Source organism: Rhopalosiphum maidis, chromosome 1 (genome assembly GCF_003676215.2).
Source record: "Rhopalosiphum maidis isolate BTI-1 chromosome 1, ASM367621v3, whole genome shotgun sequence".
NCBI classification, from domain to species: domain Eukaryota; kingdom Metazoa; phylum Arthropoda; class Insecta; order Hemiptera; family Aphididae; genus Rhopalosiphum; species Rhopalosiphum maidis.
The window spans coordinates 53,180,620-53,206,090 of NC_040877.1; the positions used below are offsets into that span (position 1 = coordinate 53,180,620).

Genomic DNA, 25,471 nt, shown 5'->3' on the forward strand with positions numbered 1-25,471 from the left:
ATAGGCAGATTATACTCATTACACCTTACAAGCATTCGTGTACTTAAATCATAAAATAAATTATTTTTAACTTGACAAATCATATATTCAACATTTCAAATGGAATTATTCTTTATTACTCATTACAATTAATAGCGATTGTATTAGCATATATATATAACTTAGACCAACTTATGATGAAAAAACTTTAGAAAAAATTTAATTCTATTTCTATTTTATAATAATCCTAGGATTTTTTGAAAATTAATTTTTCATCGTGAAGTCTATACATCATAATATTATTTGAAGGATTTAAGTTCATGTCATTTTTTTTTTTTTTTTTGTAGGTTATACTTATTCATTTTACAGATTTTTCAAATTTAATCTCTAAGATACATACATATTTTTACAATCAATAATTTTCTACACAATTTTACGAAGAATTCAATTTTTATTTTTTTTTTTCATTTGAAAGTTAAGTCATACCTACTCATGGAGATTAATACATTAATAATGAACACTTTTATCCTTTTGTTACAACACGGAAAGTTCATTTTATTAAAAATAAAATAGTTGAACTATGATTTTTTTTTTTAAATATAAAATTTAACCACATTTTTAAAATTAAGTTATAAACAACAATATAGGTACCTAAAGGTATCGTAAAATATTTTTTTGTTATTCTTGAACGTGAATGTAGTTTTAAAACTGAAATAAACGTTCAACCATTATTTTCACCCTTCAAATGACTATATAATGCCCGCGGGTTGTACCCTTAGTAAATCTCGTAGGAAGTAGATTTTTTTTTTTCGGTCACCCTCTTTCTTTATTTAAGAGGTACCATAAGTTTCCATTGTCCTGCAGAAAAAACTTATTTTTCCTCGAAGCAAAGACGGAAACGAAACCCTTGTCCCTCGTTAAGTTTGAGTAGCGAAGTGGAAGAATTATTTTGACAGTAGAGACGCGCTCTAAATACATTTTCTCCCTTAATACAAGCTTTATTATAATAGAGATACAAAACAAAAACTTTCGTTTCGAAAACGTACATAAACGAATACACAAGAAGAAATAATAAAACTGAACAGTGAAAGTTTAACTTTATTTTATTAGTTTATGTAAACAGAAAAAAACAATTATAAACATTAAAATGAAAAATATTAGCCATCACATACATTTATATAAAACAATAGGTAGTTGTAATATTTAAGGTTATAACGGAAAATTTTGATTTTGCATCAACATATTATTGTCATATTGTATGTAATAATAACACCGTGCATTGTTTTATGGTCACTAACATTTTTTTTCAATTTTTTTTTTTTTTTTATATTAAATTCCAAACGGAGTGACACAATCATACGAACAAAAAAGTGAAAAATAATAATAATAATAATAATAATAATAATAATAACACGCACTATATTATATACCTACTATATACGATCCAAGCCCTTTCCACGTTACAACATATATATGTATATTCGTTAACAGTATAATAATTATTACGATCTAGACGACGATAATAATGATAATAATAATACTATAATAATATACAATATTGTTATTATTACGACTATTATCGTTATAATAATATATCATACAAATATTATTATAAAATCGCGGTACAAGCTAGACTAGATAGCTGTGTGAACAGAGCATATAATATATACGTTACGCTTCGTTTACAAAAATATCTATATTAATCATAATATATATATATATATACCTATAGGCGTTCTAAGGTTTGTGACGACAGTGCGGAGCACGTATTATTCACATATTATATAGTATTGCAAGTCCGACGGGCGACGAGAAAAAGTATTAAAATCAAATAGTATAATCAACAGAGAAGTAAAAACAATTAATATAGAAATTGTATATATATATATATATATAAATATATAAATAAAAATTATAATATTAACACGGAAACATATATAATATTAATTCAAAGATATAATACGCGTATTGTTGACGATGGTCATCGTCAGGTCACGATCACGGTAATTGGGGATTGGTCGATCTCGGTCAGGTTAGATATTTTTATGTCGTTTGTGACGGGAATGCACTTGGCGGTGCCACTGACTTCTGCGTTGTATTTCAACTCCATCGCCTTCGTTATGGTCTTCGTGTTGTCGTCACATAGCACCGGGTTGCCTGTTGACGTGAATTTCATTTAAATTATGAACTAAATACGATTAGTATTGACAGAGTAAACACACACTATCTTAAGAAATTATAAAATAAACAATACATAAAGTAGACAATTTTTTTTTAAATTTATTACGATGAAATACTAAGATTTTTTTTTTTGTATTCTCATTACTCTCTAACTATTTTTTTATCCTTATAATTGAAGTTTTTACTTTTTAAATACGATATACCTACGTTTTTGAATTCAATATTATTTTACAAAATATTTTATTTTGGATTTCAATGTGTATAAAATATGAATTTCAAACCGGCATCTGATTAATGTAATAAGTAGGGAACGAATTTAAATGTAATTGCATTTTTTTCTGAATGTCCGAAAACATTGCTTTCCAAGCATAAAGTTAATTTTATACATCAATGAATTAAAATGTAACTTTTATTTTGCATTATTTTTTGCTTTTTAGAGCATTATTTTTTGTCATTTTTAGTATATTTTTTATGTTTTTAAGTCATTTTTATAAAAGAATTGATAAAATTTAAGCAGCATCTGATTTTACAGTGCTATTAGAAACACAAAGTAAAAATATAACGAATGTACCTATCTATCTAAATTGTATATTTATTTTTTTGAAATAATTTTCAGAGTAAAAAGATAATAGGAGAACTATAAGATGATGAAAATAATATGAATAGTTAATACCTACCTAAGAATAAAAATTTATATAATTAAACAATTTTTTTCAATGTTAAAAATAATTTTAAGAGCATTTTTTTAGTACATTTTTAAAAAAAATTTATTTTATGAGTGCATTATATCGTATTTTTCTTGTTTTGTTAAGCATTTAAATTGGGTTCCTAATCATAAATATTAAAAATTTGATAATCGGATTAGTGTAGTGACTTCACTTTGCTCATACCAACTTTAAATAATTATAACTAACTAGAGTTTTGATATTTGAATATACAAACATGCATGTAAAAATATCTATTTAGGTATTTTTTTTTAAAAATGTTTAATCATTTTCGAGATAATGTGTGTTCACCCGGTATATCTATTCACAGTTCGGAATCAATAAGCTCCTATATTATATTGACAACAATATTTTATCGAACATAGCGAATCACTTCCGTCATACCTTCCAAGTATATTCTTAACGTGCTGTTTACTCCGTGCAATTTGCATTGGGTCATTTCGACTAGCTCTTCCTGAATGGTCTGTATACTGTTAAACTCGAGATCGGCATGACAAAGTACAGGATATCCTTGGAAGTCTTTTGATAAACCGGTCAAAACGTTGTACGAAGCTACTAACGTCTCGAGAGCCGGCAAATGAATCTACGAGATGATAATAAAAATCATTGAACGTATACAAGATAATTATAGCACACCTATATGTATCGTAACTACATTGTTATTGTATGCGGTTTATATTGTCTATCGAATTATTACCTGAGACGAGTCTGGGAGTATGTGTAACAGGTTATGGGATACATCTAGAATTTTTAAATTTAATCCTGTCAGATCGTACGGCGATATATCAGTAAATTTGTTATGACTGATATTGAGTTTGACAAGTGTTTTGATACCTATCAATGATCCACCGAGCGAATCCAACTCGTTATGGTCCAACTTCAAGTGCTCGATTCCAGTCACTGGTTCACTTATAATCTAGAGACAAATAGAAAAACCAAGTATTATATTATTATAGTTTATTATTCCTAAATTTTACTGCACATGTTGCGCATAGTCGCGTTAACTATGTACGTATTATATTGTATATTACGTCAGAATGGCCACTCAGTTTGGAAATCGTATTGTGCGACAAATCGACCAACTTGAGTTCCTTTAATCCCTTGATTTCGGTCAGCGAAAATTCGGCGAGTTTATTGTTGGACAAATTTATTTCCGATAGTTGAGTGAGTGGCAATAACGATTTGTTCAGGTGTTTTATGCAGTTGTTGCTAAGTTCTAAAACTTCGATCATCGATGCTTCTTCAAATTCGTCGGACGCCAACTGCAAACATTAAAATATGGTAAAATAAATTTCGAGATATTATATTCATCAAATGTTTGCTGATCCACAGAATATGTTTTTTGCGTAGGCGAAAACTAGATACAGTTATTAAAAAAATATTGTAAGAGATAGTTATACTTAAATACAATCAAAATTGTATCGTTTCGCATGAAAAGCTATTTACAATTTAATAACAGATAACATTATAAAACATAATAAAGTATCCTTGTGTAATATTCATAAAATAAAATGAAGGAATTATATTTTCCCAATCCTCTTTTTGATAAAAACAAACTTCTCCCTTTCCACATAATTTATTCCAATATTTGTTCATAAGCTACACACACATACCTCTTGTATCTTGTTACCGGTGAGCTCAAGCCAAACCAATTTTCTCGACTTGGACAGCGTTTTGTTCAATCCGGTCAACTGATTATATGTGCAGTAAAAATACCTCAGCGCCTTCAGACAGTTGAGTTCTGGTGGCAAATGAGTTAACCTGTTCTTAGATACGTCCAACACTATGAGTTTGTCGTTGTCGATTGGCAATTCTCCGTCGAGATTTTTTATCCGGTTATTTGATAAGTACAGCCATTCCAGTTCTTTTTGATTTCTAATAAAATATAAATTAATAGGTATTATATACGATTGGGTAAAATATTAAACATAACAAACACGCGATATGCATATAAGCTCTAAACTTTTGAGAATAACTGATTATATTACTTACAATATATAAGAACCTTATAAATAGGGTGCATCTACACTTTACGAATATAATAGATAATATAAGTATATAACTAACAAAATATGATTTTTAATTTGTTTTATCGTATACTAAAATATGGGTTTATACGTGTTATTCATAACATGTATTACTACCGTATTATAATGTATAATATTATATCAAACGGACTTTGCCCACGATACCGTTAAAACATATTATTATTGACGCGATAGATGAACAAAACAACAGCGCTACACACATTAGCTGTATATATTAATATATATATGCATATATTATATACGTAGGTACCTATATAATTTTCGAGAGCGCTCGGCGCATTCAAACTTTGAAATTACTGCTGCAACGTAATTTACCTCAAATTTCCGTTTAATTCCGTCAGGTTGTTAGCAGCCAATTGGACTTTTCTCAACGTCGTGGGAAAAGATCCGTTCGTTATGTCGGTCAAATTGTTCGTGGCCATTACGAATGTGTTCATTAACGACAAACTCTAAAAATCAATTAAAAAAAACCGATCACATCAAAGTATTCTAATATGTTTATTAATTATTAATAGTTACACAATAATAAGAGATTAGTGATCTTAATTGCTAAGATTAACTTTAAAAAAAAAAGTTTTTCAATACATTTTAGATTATCATCAGAGCGATATTATATTGGATTATAATGCATCGGTTGTACAATATTATGATGTATATTTTTCTGTCATCACCTTTTGAAGCAGTAAAATTAATTCTATTTTCAATTTTTCTGGTAGCAAATTGACTCTAGTCAGGTACTTTGGGCAAACAATAAAAAAATTCCAGTAATTGTATAGGTATTCAAGTTTATTTTCGATTTATTTGTGATAATATTTTTGTATTTAAGTAAAAATGCTTGAAAATTTAATACAATAATAAGATTCTCCATAAATTGTTTATACCCCAACTAAATAATATCTAAAATGTACGTCACTATTAATTTTTATATAAGCGTTTAAAAATCAAAAAATTATGTAAATATTTTGTAGATAAATATGTATAAATTTTCATTTCTTAAGCTTTAGTTTTTAAAATGTAAATTATTTTAAATTAAAAATAATTAGTACATTTTGGTACTATTAACAATTTATGTTAAAATTTGAACTTCAAAAGCTTATAAAAAAATTTAGTCTATGTATTTTATCTTATTACTAAATACTTTAAAAATAACACATAGTATCCTGTATATTATTTTCAAGGTATTGGACATAGCGTAAATTGTTTAATCAACATACTGTATAGAAATAAAAAAAAAAAAAATTACGAATGATTTTAAAATTTATATAATGTATAAAATAGTGCTAAAAAATATATTAAAAATGTAATTTATCTACAGTTGTTTCTTAGTAACAACAAAATGGATTTTGTAAAAAACACAATTTTCTCCCGTAAAAATTCCCACTTTTCCTGTATATGTATCAGTGGCATAGCCTGGAATTTTTTTTGAGGAGAAGGGCGGCTAAATACTTTTAACTTGAGTCATTGAAAATGAAAAACAACAACAAAACAAAAATACTGATAATAAATTAACATTGTTTTTCCGTTAATGTTAATTTTAAATAATTAAAATTTGTAAGACAATTTCCATATAGTTTCCATAATTTAAATATTTCAAAACAATATAAAAACACAGCCAATGGGGGGATTATAGCCCCTTTAGCCCCCCCCCCTTGGCTACATCATTGATAGGTATTTTTTCCGATTTTTCCGCGTAAAGTATAATATATAACATATACACGCGAATGTCATTGAGAATATTAGTTACGCAAGATTTATGATGACCAACGTTTCGAATTATTATAACAAATAATACTACAGTATTTGTTTTCTTGTTTTTTACTATATTAATTCAATGGTACAATAACGAAAATTATTATTTCACATTCATAATGTTTTTATCGCAAGTCTGTAGACAAGCGATTGCATTTAATCTCAGCAGGGTGAAGGATTGCAGCTTGCGCTACTTCCTGTTTGATACACGTGCTTTTCTACAATCGAGCTTAGCCTGCCCGGAAAATATGTCTACACAATTTATAAAACTATATTATTACAATAATAAAATATAACATAACTAATATATCATACAAAAATTAATCAAATAATTTCTATTTACAGTAAACCGCGTAATGCGTATACACGACAATGTAATATATAAGTTGTAACGTACTTGAAAGTCTCCGGACGCAACGCTGTGTATGGAATTCCTGGCCAAGTCCAACACCTCGATACTGGGCATGTGCTTGAATATCTGAGTAGGAACTGCACAAAGTCTGTTGTCCGACAAGTACAAGATCCGTATCCTGTTCATGCCAATGAAAGCCTCGTCCGGTAGCGTGCTACAAGGTGGAACAAAGTCATCCGTAATAATTATTAGGTACCCGTGTAATTTTACGATAATAATCTAATAAAGTAGGTTGTAGGTAATAATATAGTTATTATTCTATCGTCGACAACAATGGCATAATAATCGTGACGAGTCAATTTAGATCGTCTAACGCCAACGTAATAGGGTTTTGAATAATATAATTCTTCTCGTCGTGTCTCTTTAGCTTTTTGTGTAGATAAAATTCGTTGTTTAACCGTTTAAGCCTTAAAGTGAAACTTAAATTTTAAAGGGACAAACTGTACAATATTTACTAAACTTCATTGGGGAGGAGGGGGCGTCGACACTTCCAATACCATATCTACTCGACGTGTCCATCACCTCAATGCCGTTGTAAATATCATAACTTAATTTTTATTTAAAAAATACACAACCTCGGAATACAATATAAACATGAGTATTACGTATAACTATACGGTCTGTATGATAACTATGATAATAATATTATATACCTACCTATATTATGTCTAACTATTAAATTTACGCAATGCTCACGTCTATTGGGTTTGCCGGAACAATATTTATCTCAAAAAAACGTAATCGTAAATATTGTAATAATTATATAAAGTTACATGTCGTGTATTGCCGTATTGAAGCAGTGCAGATGTTATTGTTTTTACGAAACAATAATAGATAATGAATAATCCGATCGTCATGGCGAATACCCTAACACGTCGTACATTTACCTATATACATATTAATATTAGTAATATTATAATAAAATGTTCATGAATTAAAAATTGAATGTAATAAACAGACAAACAATTTATATTATACAATATTATGTAACAATTTGTTCGTCAATAATATTCGAACAGTGACGAAAACCGAAATAATAAAATGTTTATTCGTTTAAATTTACAAACGTTTTATGATTGATCAAAGAGAGGTTCTTCGCAAAAATCTATGAATAAACTAATTTTTATTTACTTTATGACCTTAAGTATGTAGTTGGTATCTGCTATTAATGCGAAAAAATCAAATACAAAAAGGCTCGTGAAATATTGTTTTACAATACAATATAATAATTATAAAAAAAGTCCAGAGCGTTTCATTTTAGTTTTTGTACTCGTCATTCGTTTTTTCACATTAAATATTTGTAACGTGATTTTGAAAAATTATTGACACGTGAATAAGAAAGCCAAAATAGTTGTAGTATAATTTATAGTATTTTTGATTTACTTTAACTCTAAAGTTTTGGTACAAATATGGAGTCTAGTTTATTGAATTTATATTTTAAAAGTCAAATTACCTATCGCTATCAGATTATTTTATATTTTTATTCTATGTATATCATTGCTCAAACGTTTATACGATCACATTTTATTTCACAGATCATAATTTGTATCCTTATATTTCACATTTGCATTAAAATCGAAATCTTAAACACTGTTCCGTGTGTAACCACCTGTTAACACCGAGTAAACATGGTTTCATGATTTTTTCGAAATTTATAAAAATTTTAACGATTGTGATCTTATCTTTAGTTTTTCATTTTTAAAAAGTTCTATATAACGCATCAGACGATTTTGAAAAACACAAAATTTAAAAGTCTGAAAATAAATGCATTTAGAAAAGTAATAACTGTACGTAAAAATATTTTATTGATGACTTTAAGACACTTGTATTAAAAAAATACCAAATTTTAAAATAAAATTTTATGTCTGTTATTAGAACACTATAAAGCGTTTGCATACATTTTTGTTATCTGAAATAATTAGATTGTACATTATCACAGATCTACAAACTGTCTGTAATAATTAAGTAAAATTTTCTTATGACAAGTGAAAATAGTTTTTGTTTAGAGTTATCAGCATACAAAGTCTTGATGGGCATAATGCAAATTGTTAATCTCTCATCAACTATTCATTATTACTTTACTTATATTATAAAACGACAAAATGTTAATATGATTATCTCAAAAAAGTTTATTTACTGAAATTGATAATAGCTTGATGTGCCTATGCAATAATATAATTTATCTAAAGGTCAAATATCGTGTTCGTCAAAAATGCTACCAACTATCTTAAAAATGTTAAAAAGAATTTGCAGTCTTTGATGCTATCAGAAATAGCTAACACGTAACCATGCCGGAAATACGCGCATACAGGGCGTGTCTGGAGGATTCGACGCAATCTCTCGTGTTTTTAAATTATTTCAGTCGAATCATCTAGTCCGGATAACACAGCAGTAGCAGAGTACATCAAATACGGTCAATGCCGGATTAAGAGATTTTGAGCCGCAGTGCGGGTGTTTCGTCCAGTGGTCGATTACCATTTACGGAATGTGTAATTCTACTGCCAATACAGTATATTATTCTAGTATGAAACAAATATTTTTTATACATCCTAATGATTTAAAATATAAATAATACTGTATACGGTTTCGAAAATTTGCGCTCGGGGGCAGGTGGCCTTTCCACGTCCCTTTAAACAAGTCAAAACTATGCGCAGTACGATAACGAGGTATAACCGTATCTTAACACAATACTATATAAAGACACCCACCTGAGATTGTTTTTGGTGAGCTTGAGGTCGACTATCGGGAAGCCCAGCTCGTTGAACCGCCTCGTGTCCAGGTCGTGGAGTTCCGAGTACTCGATGTTGAGCACGTAGTCGAACACCGCGTCGAATTTGTTCTGGAGCGCGCCGATGACGCTCTCGAACGACACCATCTTCTGGCAGATGACCATGATCTTGGGCCGGACCATGCCGGTGAAGTAGCTGCACGTGCACGGCGATATGCTCCGGCGCACCGAGCAGTGGAGCGGCGTGTCTTCCAGTATGTAAGAGCCGCAAACGCCGGACATGACGAACGTGGACACGGCCGTCAGGAAACACAGACGCGACCAGTTCATGATCGCGGTGTCGATATGCTCACGGGTTTGGTATGTGGTTCCGGTGCGGGTTCCGCCGGGACAACGACCGTTCTGTCCCGTGGACGCAAATGTAAATGTTGACAATGGTCGTCGATTATTGTTACCGTGTGCGGTTTGCGCTCGTTTTAGGCGCGCGGCGTGACGGCTGGCGGCGGATTGATGCTGAAGCAGCTACAAACAATAATTATACCGTTCCCTGCATCCCTGCAACAACGACCGGGGGGCCGCGCCACTGTTAATAATAAATATAATAACGTAGTATGTGTGTATAATATGTGTACGATGTAATGATATGGAAACGGTAGTGGCGGTCGAGAGAAGAATTTTTTTACGATTTAAATTTTTATTGATCGATTTGACACTCGGCGGACGTGTCGGGGGGCGGAAGGGTGGGGGTCAAATAATGCAATGTACGCCGCTATAATATAACACACGCACACACACACACACACACACACACACATATATATATATATATATATATATATATGTACAGCACACACACTCGACGCCGTCGTCGCAACTCGGTCGTTACGCGCGCGGCAACTATACTATGCGATCATGTGCAGCCTAATATTATAATAGTATAATCGACAATCATCATGTCCGATGCAGCGCGCTCGTATAGTTGTAGTACACAGTGCTCTCTGTCTGCGCGTGTTTGTGTGTGTGTGTTTGTGTGTGTGTGTGTGTGTGTGTGTATGTGTTAAAGTGCGATGGGGGGAGAGATATGGTCGTCCCCTCCGCGATCAATTTTTTTCCGTACGCGTTAACTTCGAATCGCGGCGTTCGACACCGAAAGTGGACATTTCGTTTAACGATTTTTTTTCAAAAATTGCGCATGAATAAACGTAATTATAATGATTGTAATAATATCATAATATTGTAATTATGCGTTGCGAAAGAAAAACGATTTTTTTTTTCATAATTATTTGTAGGTTAGTTTAGGCGCACGTTCAAAAAAAAGAAGTTAGTCACGAAGTACTTAAAATGAAAATCGCTTGTAATATTTCGTACCTAATATGACTTATCCAAAAATGTAATTTAAGATTTTAAAAAATATAACTATTGTCACATAAGTATTTTCATAGTATAGAATGATATTATGTAAAAATATTTACATATATATATATATATTATATTGCGTATTATACATTATGAAAATTAAAATCTTCGACAAACGACGATGGTCGCAAGTCCGATGTGATTGAACTGCAACATTTTTTGTCTAAAGATTTCGATAAATTTAATATACTATTACCATAATCTAATTATTCTCACCCAACCCTAACCGTAACCCGAGAGACCCATTCAATTACACCATCATAGCGGCTATGCGTAAACGATAATGACGTAAGCCAATACAATACACATGAGCCTTGCGTTATAATATTTCAATTACATTATAATTCGATAATGCTGCGATTCTTCTGTGTTATATTGTTATGACATATGGGGTGTGATTTTTTGACGGAACACCGACGTCTCATTTTCTACTGTCTTTACAATTTCTATACAGCCACTTTGAATACAGAGTGATATAAATATTTATAAAATAATATTGATTCAAATCAATGCAGCCCCTTATTTTTATCTATCAAACACATTATCATAGACCATGAGGATCATACCTCATCACACAAAGTTAAATAACTCAAAAACTACTCACATGAATTTTGATTTCAATAACTAAATATTTTCAAAACAATTGTTTGCTAAATAATTTATTGTTTAAAAAGAAGATTGTCATTTAAAAAACAAAAGTTTGTATCATGACAAGACCTTTTTTATTTAAGTTGTATTATAAACTAAATAATTTAAAAAATCAGTCTTTAAATATATTTAAAAATTCGAAAAATCAAACTTTCAATATCTGTATTAATGTATTACTAAAGATAAAAGGGGGATGATGTGCTTGATAAAACACCCTGTACCAATATAATATCCATGATTCACATCTTTTACAGGTGTTTTGTGCTTAGATGATCGGACTGGGGCTGTAGCGATCATTTCGCAGCTGCTGATTATCATCAGCTAAACTGTGGTCGATATTAACTTACATGGAAATTTTACTACATTATTAGTACATTAACGCATTAATACATTTAATAAAAATAAGTACATCGTTTTAATAAAAAATGACCATGTACATAACTATATGTGGTTTTCGTTGTAACGATTTATATTTTTTTTACCCCGTCAATAACGCACAGGCTATCGGCATATTATTATAAGAAAATATTATCTTATAATTATTATTTTTTTTGCCGTTCCCAAGAAATTCAAGAAATTGTTATCGATCCATTAGCCACCAACTGTTATAACAATGGTTATTTTAATAATACGATACACAGCTGCGTCGTTCATTCGGTCCAGACGTCAACGTTTTGATAACGTACATAATGCGTAGATATATGTTTTCCGATTCTGCAGTTGTAACATAATAAAAACAAAAACAATCAAAATAATTTTAATTTCGGACAATAGATTCAATTGTACTTCTCACTATACACGATATTATTTTTATATTAACTAAAATACCTATGTGTGCCCTAAGCCGTGCAAATTTTCGATGGACGGATAAACGATCTATAATAATGTTGTACAAAGTACACAAATGAAAATCGATAGCGACTTGCAAACGCACGCATATTCGAATTATATTATATTATACAAAATTGGAAGATCATAATTTATTGTAAATAAAATAAAAATTAAACCGTTTATTTTAAATTAAATACGATCATTTACATAAAAGTTACGTTTTTTGACAACACACGTATTTTCGTAGAATATTATGCTAAGTTAAAACCAAAATTCTAATAATGGATGTTGTATATATTATAATTTTTGTGTTATAAGCATACATTTTAATATCGATAAAACGCGATCATCTCAAAACTAAGTTATTTAAGTTGATATATTATACTTATTGTGTTCTGATGGTACATATGATGTAGAGTGTTGTAGATATTTGTAGATGATTTCGCTTCACTTGCGGCTATTTAACACCATAGAGATTCGAACGATCATTTAATTTATTGATGAGTAATAATAATTATTGCGTTAACGAAAAATGCCATTGTACAATTTAAATAGTTCCGATACAATTAACCTAACCTCATGACGTTAATATTTTATTGACCCCAATTATTTCACCAATAACGTTTTACAACCAAATCCTACACGACTATCATCGCATATGTTGTACATAACATAATTTATGCAGATATATCTTATGCATATATAATATAATATATTCCCATATAAAGACCATATATTTACCATTACATTGTGATATACTTCTTATGAACCACTGCATCGAGGATGATCGAGGGTGTCTATCAATGACATATTAGAATTTTTTGTACATAAAATGCGTTTAAAATGCAACGAAAGAACGGCTTGAAACTAAACATGAGGTTGAACTTTTCTTATCCCTTATATTTATTATTATTATTTATATATTTTTGGTTCTCCGATTTAAAAATAGTGTTTATGCATTGCTCGTGTGATGTAAAAAAATATTTATTAGCATTATAATAAAGACAATTTATTTGTAAATTATATTAAGAATTATACGATATATATTAGCGAAAAAATAATCATAATATGTATTTTATCTGTCCTTATATAATTATATATAGTATTAGCTGATGAATATATTGACAGTAAATAATTTTAATTATTTAATCAAAAAATTGATATTTAATCATTCATAGATGGACAATATTATGTTGGTCGATTAATCTTAAAACAATAAAGATCCACATGAGACGGTCAAGTTTAGTTTAGTTCACTAAAAATATACATAAATATTCTTATTTCGTATACATTTATACATAATATTATATCACAGTAAGTACTGAATAATGATAATAATAAAAACAACTTCCACTTTACCTTATTTTAATTTTTAAACAGCCACTATAATTTTAATTACTAATCTTAAATATGTTCTAAAAATTTTGATGTACCGATCGTAATAATACTAGTATATAACTAAAATAATAGTTTTTCTTTTTATAAACAGCTCAAGTTAAGATAATAATAGTATAGACTGTAGAAGCATACCACTTTTGCCATTTCACTATATACGTGATACTCATATTTAAATATCAACGTTTTAAATGGCTTTATCTAATAATAGTAAAAAATCAAATCAATTGTCAATTGATATAATAAAAAAAAAATGTATAAAATTATTCTGCTTCAGACTGCAATTGTAGATTCGCATTAGTCATTAACCGGCAAACTTTTGGTTGATATAAATTGAGAATTATAAAGTGAAGAATGTTAAGATTGTTATTTGCTTATAAATATACTTGTTATGTTTTGTCAATTGCTTAGTTGATATTCTTGTTAAAATAATTAGTGTTTGCTGTTAAAATAATCGAAATGTGTATAAAAAAAGAATTATAATTTTAGTATATGTACTGTTAATATTTAAAAATAAAGACAATATTTCACTACATAAAATGAATGAAAAATTTTTTTTTACACAAGTTTTGTTTCATACTTACTTACTGATAATTTATATAGTTTCTGCAGTATGTAAGTATCTATTGTGGCAGTGGTCACGAAACAGAATAATAATGAGATGGCACTACCCGTAAGCCATACATAAGATGACCTTTTCCTGACTGTATTATGTACCTATTATATATACATATACACAAACCCTATACGATGATTTAAAATCGAAAAATATTTTAATCATGCGGCTTAGAAAATAATAATAATGATAAGAATGCCCAGTGATTAATTTGAATTTCAAACAACATATTATACATCTAAGTACCTGCACATCATCAACACGACTAATAGAGATAATAATAATATTATTAACGCGTGCAGCATTTTAATATACAAATATACAGAGTGATACATCAAAAATTCACATCACCTACTAGTTTTCTTCTGTAATGTAATTATTTAAAATATGATTTTTAAAATTTTCAAATATACGACTTATACGACCATATATTTAAATTTTAGAGTTTTTGTACTATTCAAATAAGTAGTATTTTATATGGAGGTACAAACTATTAATTTTCAAATGACGATTCCCCTTTTAAACACTAAATTATTTAACCGATCATTTTTCTGAAAATTGTTATGTATCAAAGTCAAAATTCGTACAAGTAACATTTCAGTTATTTAACTTCGTGTACTAAGGGTCAATAAGTCCATGATAATGAGTTTGAAAGATATGATAGCCATGGTAATTTTATTAATTTATATTAATCTATCAATATAAAAATTTATAAAAAAAATGGTACACAAGTACAAATATATTAAACAACTATTGGATTTGATATTATATCTATTTTATATTTTTGTATATAATAATAATATCATATATTTTAAACCGAAAAAAAATTATACTTAAAATTTCCATAAACTTATTTTTATAAATTCATTTTTTAAATTTTAAAAAAAATGGGAGTCATTACGTTTTTCGAAACACCCTGTTTATACTGTGTCCGGATAATTGCTATAATTCCGCCATTGATAACAGTATTCTGTTTTCTTTTACCGGTAATAAAATATAATATACAATGTCAACGTTAAATGTCAGTTGAATGGTCTGAATGTGATAAATATTATTATGATATCGCATTACGTGCACATACTATAAGATAATATGATATTTATATATATTATTAGATATTAATAATTTACAGAAATTAAGTTAGGTATTAAATTGAAATCCTGGGTAAAATAACACAGCCACATTGGTATATTATTCATTGATATTATAATTTATTACACTGATTTTCTTTAATGTAATTCACTCGTTATTTCAAAAAAATATTAAAATGTTTTCAATTGTTTTTTAATGAGTATTTTTAAATATACAAAGAAGCATCATTCTTTGAATAATTTTACTACCTATATTTTAAATTACAACGTGTATTTTTAATTACACAAAAGTAGTATTTTTTTAAAAAATTTTGGTATTCCTAAACAATTTCAATTCTGAACAAGTATTTAATTAGTTATAAGCATTTAATGTTATATAGGCTGAGTGGAATGTAATGGTAAAAATAGGTTCGAAACGGGTAGGTACACCTAAAAAGTCTAACACACTAATCCGTTCATCAAACTTTAATCACTCATAACTTATAAGAAATTGCAACTTACAACTAATTAACTACTCGTTTAAAATTTTTTTTATGCATTAAGATTAATACAAAAATAATCTGCTTTGGAATATGAAATTAAAATTATGTGTATTACAATTTTAAAAAGTGAAAACTCTAGAAAATTGGTTTCGAAACCAAAAAAATAATGTATGTATATTGTATAGGTAATAACTAATAATATATTTTAAAAAATTAATATTATTTGTGATAATGATTGTTAAGATTGTTTACTATTAAAAAAATCACCCTGTATACGTATACAAGTGCGCAATCATGTCGATAAAAAGGTACGTATGATAAAAATTGCAGACCTCATGTGTATACACAATTTATTGTTTTTCATTGAATAGAATATGAAATAATATTTCCATTCCAAACATGATATAAAAACGTAGAATGAAAAAAAATATATATTATCTATAGAATATTATATTGTATCGGCAAAATCGAATTACTCAATATATCGTCACCAGTATGTTGTAAAATATTATTTAGTTAAAATTAACAGTTAAATCTTAAATTATATTATAATTAATTAAAGCAAAAATGGAAAAAATATCCACGTGGTTTATAGTTTTTCCGTTTTATTAAATGTTTTTATTTTATTTTTCAACTAAAAATTAACCGAATTTTAATGTTACAATATGTAACAATACGTTCATCCCATTATATTCATTATCATTTGTGTATGTTTTTGATATTTTTCTAATTCTCTCAGACCAAAGTCCTCCGGTACCAAGATAGTAAGTGTTGACCGTGATAGCTTATTATATTATTAAAAATCTATACCTGCTTATATTCACAAGAACTAGATTGCCAATAACATGAAATACTTTAATCATTAAAATATAAACAGATTACTATATAATTTGTTGTATTTTTATATTTATCTTGTATTATTACTTAAATTGACCCATGGTCCTATAAGTCCAAAAATTAGTGAACATTTACTCGTAAAATTACAATATTCCCCTCCCCGAGATCGACATCATAATTTTACAGTAACATGCGTCATTATTAATAATATTATTTATTATCAATAAAAGTGTGTAACGTATATAATATACGAAAAATATTAATAAATATATATTTAATATTAATATCGTAATATGCCTATGTAACACACGCGTCAGTGTTTGTTCATGTCCTTAAAACTTGAAATATTATAAGTTGTAATACGCTATATAATGTAAATTGTTATGTATTAATAATTATGTTTATTCTTTAAAATAGTTGTATTGTATGATATTAGTAATTAAATATTTCGTTTGAATCGTTTAAATGAGTAGCTCAATAATACATCATGCATATGTACTACATAGTATATATCTTTTAAATAAATGTTTTGAATTTAAACACAAACAACTCTAATATTACAGTATACAGTTACGTTATACAGAGTGCATCTCAAATATATGTCATTAATAATTTAATATTTAATTTAAAAAAAAAATCTTTTGACATATTATGCTAATTTTTCAAAATCATTAAATAGATATACAGTTCATCGTGGAAATTATTCATGAGCCAACACAAATTTATAAACACATTAGTTAAAAACTGCCAATTAATGAAAATTATTCTCAAACAATTAAGACAAATTACTATATAATATACATCATATAGTTTCGAATAAGATAAATATACATTACGTGTTTAATAGCTCAGTTAAAAATAAAGTAATAATTAACTTCAATTAAATCGTCGTAATATTTAAAATATATAGAAAAAAAATGATGATTGTTGTACAATTTTTTATTTAAGAATAAAACATGTCGTTTACAATAATATACCTACATAATATATAGGTATATACGTACTGCACACTGCTACTGCTATGATAGCAAATAGCGCATACACATAAATGGACACAATTTAACTTTAATTTGTAATGTAAAGAGCACTTGTCGTTTATGTGTATAACATCAGCGTTGTAACGATACAATTAAACAATAAAATAATAATATAAAATTGGTCGTCGCGTCATTGCGCTCGCTGACCTAACGCATATACGCAGCCTACTCACTAATATAACGGTATGCCTAGTACCCGTATACCAGACTTCAAAAAAAAAAAAAAAAAAAATGCTATATACATTTATTGTTACAATAATAATTATGTACCTATGTGTGTAATAATGTACTAAATATATGACGAAGTTACGCATAGCGATCCGTATGATATGTATTATTATAATAAAGTATTTGTGTACAAATACATAAAATCATTATTGAGAACGCGGTGTTTTCTTGCCGAACACGTGTTTAGCATACGTTTTTCGACTACACGTTCGTACATTAAGTACCTATATAGGCGCATAATAACACATATATATATACCTGATATATTATACTTCGATGAGCAGTGGTGTGTGTGTGTGTGTGTGTGTGTGTACAAATATTATGGGTCGACGGAACTTACAGGTCGTCCGATAGGTCTCGACAATCGATCTGAGAATCGCTGATTTATATAATTAATATTTCTATTATAATATTATAATATACACATACATAGGCAGTTGTGTATTATAATAGTAATATTATGTAATCGCCAATCAATATATTCAACAATAAACGGATAACGTAAATAACATTTATATAATATGATCATATTAAATGATTTACATATAGATATAGCGGGTATACGCATACGTAGCATAACGTAATATTATAACAGAGTGCGGTATACATAGAACTTTCACAACTCTAACCGCCTCGGATAAGACGAAAACTTTGCGAAATCTGTCGTTTCCCACCGAAATTTTATAATTGAACGAATGAAGTTCTTGTTCGAGCGATTTCAGCGGTAGCGCATAGCATGCCCGGCAGCTGCAGTTAAGTCGCTATGCACACAAAATATTCGCGACGACTACGGTACTCCTGCGCCATTATTTTTTGTAAATTTTAATAAACGACGATATTTATTGTGTTCAACGCAATAAGGTATTTCAAGGCAATGCCTAGCTCGACTAGCTCTATAATAATATGCAGACGTCTCAATAAGACCAATTACGTGCTCGGACTGCCAGTGAACGCGGGCGTGATAATCGAGGGTAAAGGCGGTGGTGTATGTGTGGAGATTTGTGGATATTATTCAGCGGTAAAGTACTAAACTTATAATCGCATCCATTTTGCGTGTGCACTGTGTACAACAGCTGCAGTCAATGGCAGAAATGACGATCGCGAAAAAAAATTTCACGCAGGTCATACTGAAGTGTCGTAAATTGTATAATACCTATATAAATACATAATGAAATACACTATAATTGCGTTGCGATTAATAAAACGGACATTTTCGATCGAATACAAATGTTATATTATATTTCACATCTTTAAATCCATTCAAAGTAGAAATATAAACTCGGCGTCATTAATGTTATGAACTGGTGTTTAGTGTATAGGACGTTGAAGTATATCATTTTGATACAATGAACATTTTTAAATGTTTACAGTTCGTGGAAAGCGCTGCGAAAGAGCTGTTGTTCTTCACGATGCTCTCTTATCCGCGAGTCATTAAATATAGATAACAATAATATAATGTTATAAATTATAATATTATATTATTATTCATATTGCAACGCCATTCATTTAATTCCATCGGGAAATCGCTAATAGAATACAATATATAGGTATATTAATAATATGAAGACCGACTGCGGCACCTGTCAGGATATTTTTCCTACCCATTGACAGTCAAAAAGAGAAGTGTGTCGGAAGCCACCGAGTACAATTTCATCGTCTGTCTCGTCAAGTCATAAGTAAACTGTAGTATAACATACAAATTATAATTTTGGATTTTTTTCTAATCGCGTTTTAGTTATTATTTTGTTTGTCGATTAAAGACAATATACACATAATGACACGAGTAAGTATATAGAAGAAAATTAATGTTAAGACTATAGAAATATAAATGTATAACATTTTTAAATTTGTTAAAACATATTGATCGAAATAAATTAAATGACTGTAAAATAATAAAATTTAAAATTAACTAATTTTATTTTTATATTATTTTAAAATGGTCTTCGATAGCCGTAAATTGTACAGTCCGGCCATATTTTAACGCTACCGCCGCCACATCTGCAGTGTAACATTAATACTCTATTAATTATCATCAATTAATGACATTCGATGTGTGCACAATTAATACCTAAAATAAAATACATTTAAATGTCAATTCAAAAATTCCGTAAACATAGTATACAGTAGTAAGCGATTAAAAATCTCATATTTTAATAAATGTTTACGTAATGATATACTAAAATGTATTATTTTATTGTTCATTATAATGTATACATTTGAAGAATAAACGATATTAATTAAAACGATAAAATCGTATGTATATATTCGATAACTATTATCATAATTAAAATAATGAGATCTAATAATACGCATGATTTTTTTCAATTAAAAATAGTTGAGCTATTATAGCTATTTTATACAATTTCAGATATTTTATATATTTATATAATATGATTTTTTTTAAATGGTATAAAGAAATCCTAGGTATCATCGACAAGTTTACCTAATAAGTTAGAAAAACAATAATTATAATTATTTTTATAACACCACGACAGACATCCCATATTTGTTGGCGTAATCGTGTAGATATTCGGTAATTGTAATGATAATAATATTGCTGTAATAAAGCAATTGTTTTAAAAAAAAAATATTATATTGGTATAACATGTTTCAAACGCAATTCTAGGTCAAATTACACACCTAATAATTTGCATTTTATTTTTACACGACGCCTACCTATATCGATTTCTAAGAATATAATATTTGTATTCTCTCTACGTTGGACTTAGTCGTGTTAGATTCTCATATTTACGTTTTTTTCTGTCGTTAACCCGCATTAATCGTGATTAAACTTTTCTAAAATACTTATTTTATAGAAATAAGAATACTTAGGTAATATAATAATGTTGGCGAAATCGATAAAAAAAAAAATAAATGCTTTATGATCATTGCTAGATTTATTTTACTAGCCATCATAGTATCATACTTTGACTAGCCAAATTTCAGCAAGGTGAACATAAGATTAGACACTAAGACGATTTGTAAAATCAACAAATATCTCTACAATTTTATTTAATGTTATGTTATGCATATTGTGGTGCTAGACGTGTAATCTTAAATAGTAGGGACTATGGTATGCTTAATCGCATAAACTATTTAGGTAATTATGAAAATACGTTAATTTAGTATAATAATCACGAAAAGAAGGATATTGATTATTGTAATAGCGTATACAGTGTAGGTACTAGGTAGGTAACATTTTATTCTAAAAATTGACTGCCTTCATGACTAGCTGTATTTAATTATAATATTTTATAAACAAATCAGATCTGAAAACTTAAATACGAACGTAGTGAAATTTTAAGCATATTATACGGTTTAAGGCATGATTCTAATGGGTCATATGAAAATTATATGTTTTGTCAATTCTACAATACGAATATTTAAACAAAAATTTAAAGATTTAAATATACGTACCCTCAAGTAGTAGTATTAAATAATTATGTAATGGTTTCAAACGAGTTATGGTGATAAAAATACCTACTGGAGAATTCAAATATAATAAATAATTTTATGATATAATATAATAAATCAGTGGCACGTTCATCTGTAGAGTAAATGGATAATCAGTTAAAAATAAATCAATGCTCATGAGAATATAAAAGACTAACATAATGATAGACTATGACTACATAATCTGCGACAGGTAAGAAATTTATTTTATGTAAACACCCAAATATTTACCTAAATGATATTTACTTTTCCAATTTAGGGTATTTTTTATTTTTTTATATTTATGACATATTTTTATGTATTTTATTGGTAGTGGCATCGTGTGTTTATGATGGCTGTTTTATTTTTGATTAATACAATCAACTTATACATTTATTTATTTAATTGCTTTTTTAGAATATATTGTTTTAGATACAATAATTACTATAGTTACTAATAATGTAATGACAATAATTGACAACCTGTTTCTTATTACATAATATGCCAACGTAAGACTCTAATAAAAATTATAATTCAATAAAATTATTTTATTTTAATTAATCAAGATGATATTATGCATGCTACTATAATGAATTTGATTTACATAAAGAATTAAGAAGTAAATAATAAGTAGAACATTACAATTTTTTTTAAATTTTTATTCAGACTTTGTTGGTAGCAAATATTTTAATTTTATTTAGCTATAATATTACATACTCGTAGAATATGATCGTTATCAAAACAAAATATGTATCATATTAAATAAAACATTAACTGAAAAATAAAATTTTTTTTTTTACTTTTTATTTACAAACATTTACTAATATTTTTTTATAAGCAACACTTCTCTTAAAAAATCTTTGAATTCTTCATATTTTATTAGTTTGGGAAAATCATTTTGAAAAATGTATTATTATTTAATTTACATTTTTTTTACAGTATTAATGCACAGAAAGCACCATATTTTATTATCATTATCTATATACAATAATAGTTGGTCTCATAATCCCATAAACAAATAATATATTTCTATAACTAGATATATTATAATATGTGTTGAAGCCTATTATCTTCGAATGGCTTTTCTTTAGTATACGAGTATAAGTAATTTATATAAAACATATTAGGTATATTAAAAATCGAAGGTACTGAATATTACAGTTATTTAGTCATCTCTATATTTCTAGATAAAACGCAATTGGACATTAGACATTGATTGTACCTTACACTACTACAATGAAAAACTTGTTAAATTTTGATAATGTTAGACACATGTTGTTGATTTTAACATTATTTAACACAAAAATGTAGTATATAGGTACCAATATCGGCTGTGATTGATATATTTGTTTACAAATTACAAATAAACAACTAAACAATAAAACATGAATATTATCCAATATAAAATTACTTGTCATTATTTATGGAAAAAAAAACATTATCTATTCATTAGTTCGTTAATTTCATTCCAAAAATGATTGAATACTGTAATTCATTGAATACTAGTATTATAATAAAACCTAATTACCTAAAGTATTGCAGTAATGCATTGTATAATTTGAATTTTCAAAATTTGATATTTTGATTTAACGGATGCACATTTTAGATTTAATTTTTCTACAGAAACAGTAAATCAACAAGGAGGATGATATAGGTATAAGTGATGAAGCTCGTGAAACTTTGAAGGAATAATCGTAAAGCGTATTTGTCTTCGACTCTTCGTTTTTTAAAGGATCCTTGTTAATTGATGGGTTGCAAAATATTATGCTTATATAAAGTGTGATGTCATATTTTTTAGAAAATAATAATAGTAAAACTATCCAATATTATCCTAATCATTATTCGTTATAACGCTTATAAGTGTCATAACATGTATAACATGTAAGTAGTATGCCTATTACATAGGAACGTTAAAAATCGATTTGTTGCAGTGGGTGAAAGTTAATCTAAACTTCAACTACATTCTCTAAATACCCTTTAGAATAAAAAAAATAGTACATATCCATTACCGATGTTTCGTTATAAAAATCTTCAGTTATAAAAACTTCTCAGTAGGTGCAAAGAGATAACAACCAATGCATAGGGATATCGATGCCACGATTCGCGTTCTGCGAATTACACTTTTATAATATTCAAACGTCATATCGTAGCCATCCCAACCGACTAGCTCGGTGAAGTATATGTATACACTATACGTACCTATACCACAGAACAGGTGAATTTAGAAATTAGATGATTTAATTATACCATATAATATATCTCACACAGTCGGGCATGTCCTGTGGCGTGGCTGTATTCATGTAAGCGATATAATTTTTGAACACAATATGATATTTATCGATTCCGACGACTATGATTTCATTATTATTATAAATAAAACACGCGGGACGATATATCGTAATATCGTGTCATACACGAGGGGAAAACTTTACGTTGGCGGCGGAGGTACAACTTCCTTGACGGGAGCATATTTTATTTTATGCGTCTTTGCCAACCCGCGCGAACAAAAGCGGCGGACCGTAGTTTAGCCAGTCGACGGAAACGACGCGTCGCGGCCTTGGGCACACTTTTGCCGCGTCCGTTCGTCCGACATAATATACGTACGTACTGTAAGCAGTTCGGTCATCACACACGCGCGTTCTCCACAAAAAGGGATTTTTTTCGCTTTGTTCACCTGTGGCCGATTTCTCACTCATCGTGGCAACAGCAGTGTAGTATAATACAGCAATAACAATAGGTGTAAAAAATGATTTGTGTGCTTACTAAACATCATCCGACGACGACTACGTTACGACCAAGAGACAGCGGCGGCGGCGGCGGCGACGGCGTTTCAGTCCTCGTCCGCGGTCCACTGTGGTCGGAAGACGGCGGCGGATCGGCGTAAACGACTTTTCGACTTTCGGTAAGCGCACTATAATACACCAATACTGAATGATAAAACGTATAATGCTATGTTAAATGGTACAACGGGTCTCGGACGGTGCGTGGCGGATTGTGAAAAAAAAAAAAAAATTAAAAAATGTCAAGAAATGAAAACGCCTATCGCGCGCCGAAGACGAGCCGAGTCTCACCTCTCCGAGAAGATGAAAAGAGAACCGGGCAACGAGAATCTGCGGCGCGGGGTAATTGTTTAATATAATATAATATTATACTTTTCGTGTACCTATTCGTACGGTATATGTAGCCGACCGACGTGACGCGAAACGTATTATATTATCGTATGGTGTATACAACGTTATTTCAATACGACAATATATACTAAAGCGCCGTGATGGCCGATTGAATATCGCCTCGAATCCGTTCCGGGTGCGCGTCGTGGCGTGAAATGCGTTGCGTGCGCGCGGCAAATGCTATCAAACTGACCCGCGCGGATCGGCAAAGGGGACACACGTCAAGAATACACTTTTAAATGGACCGACCGACCGACCGACCGACGGGAATAGCAATAAACACGAATTACATGAGCGCGCGCACACGCACGCGATAAGTACCTATATATACATATTATTAAATACGTCTTTGTACACCACATGTGTATGTGCGTATATAATAGTGTATAACGTACACGCGTATACAGGGTGTGTATTGAATATACGACATGATTCCGGTGTATAACTGTCAAAAATCCACTGAATA

The 25,471-nt window shown here is 29.1% G+C and overlaps 1 protein-coding gene across 3 annotated transcripts; it reads right to left on the minus strand.

Annotated features, from left to right (window-relative positions):
• Positions 1–1,840: 1,840 nt before the first annotated feature.
• LOC113561266 (leucine-rich repeat-containing G-protein coupled receptor 4-like) lies at positions 1,841–25,271 on the minus strand. 3 transcript variants are annotated; one of them, XM_026967586.2, is made up of 10 exons: positions 24,999–25,271; positions 24,599–24,746; positions 9,803–10,377; positions 7,080–7,248; positions 5,249–5,382; positions 4,499–4,760; positions 3,917–4,147; positions 3,583–3,801; positions 3,270–3,468; positions 1,967–2,136 (listed from the first exon to the last, which is right to left on the minus strand). In XM_026967586.2, the coding sequence occupies exons 3-10, from the start codon at positions 10,150–10,152 to the stop codon at positions 1,967–1,969; spliced, it is 1,734 nt and encodes a 577-aa protein (XP_026823387.1). In that variant the 5' UTR covers positions 10,153–10,377; positions 24,599–24,746; positions 24,999–25,271. The 3 variants fall into 3 exon arrangements, with proteins under 3 accessions (XP_026823388.1, XP_026823387.1, XP_026823386.1); XM_026967585.2 differs by having other exon boundaries at positions 24,599–25,271; XM_026967587.2 differs by lacking the exons at positions 24,599–24,746; positions 24,999–25,271 and having other exon boundaries at positions 1,841–2,136; positions 9,803–10,152.
• Positions 25,272–25,471: the final 200 nt, after the last annotated feature.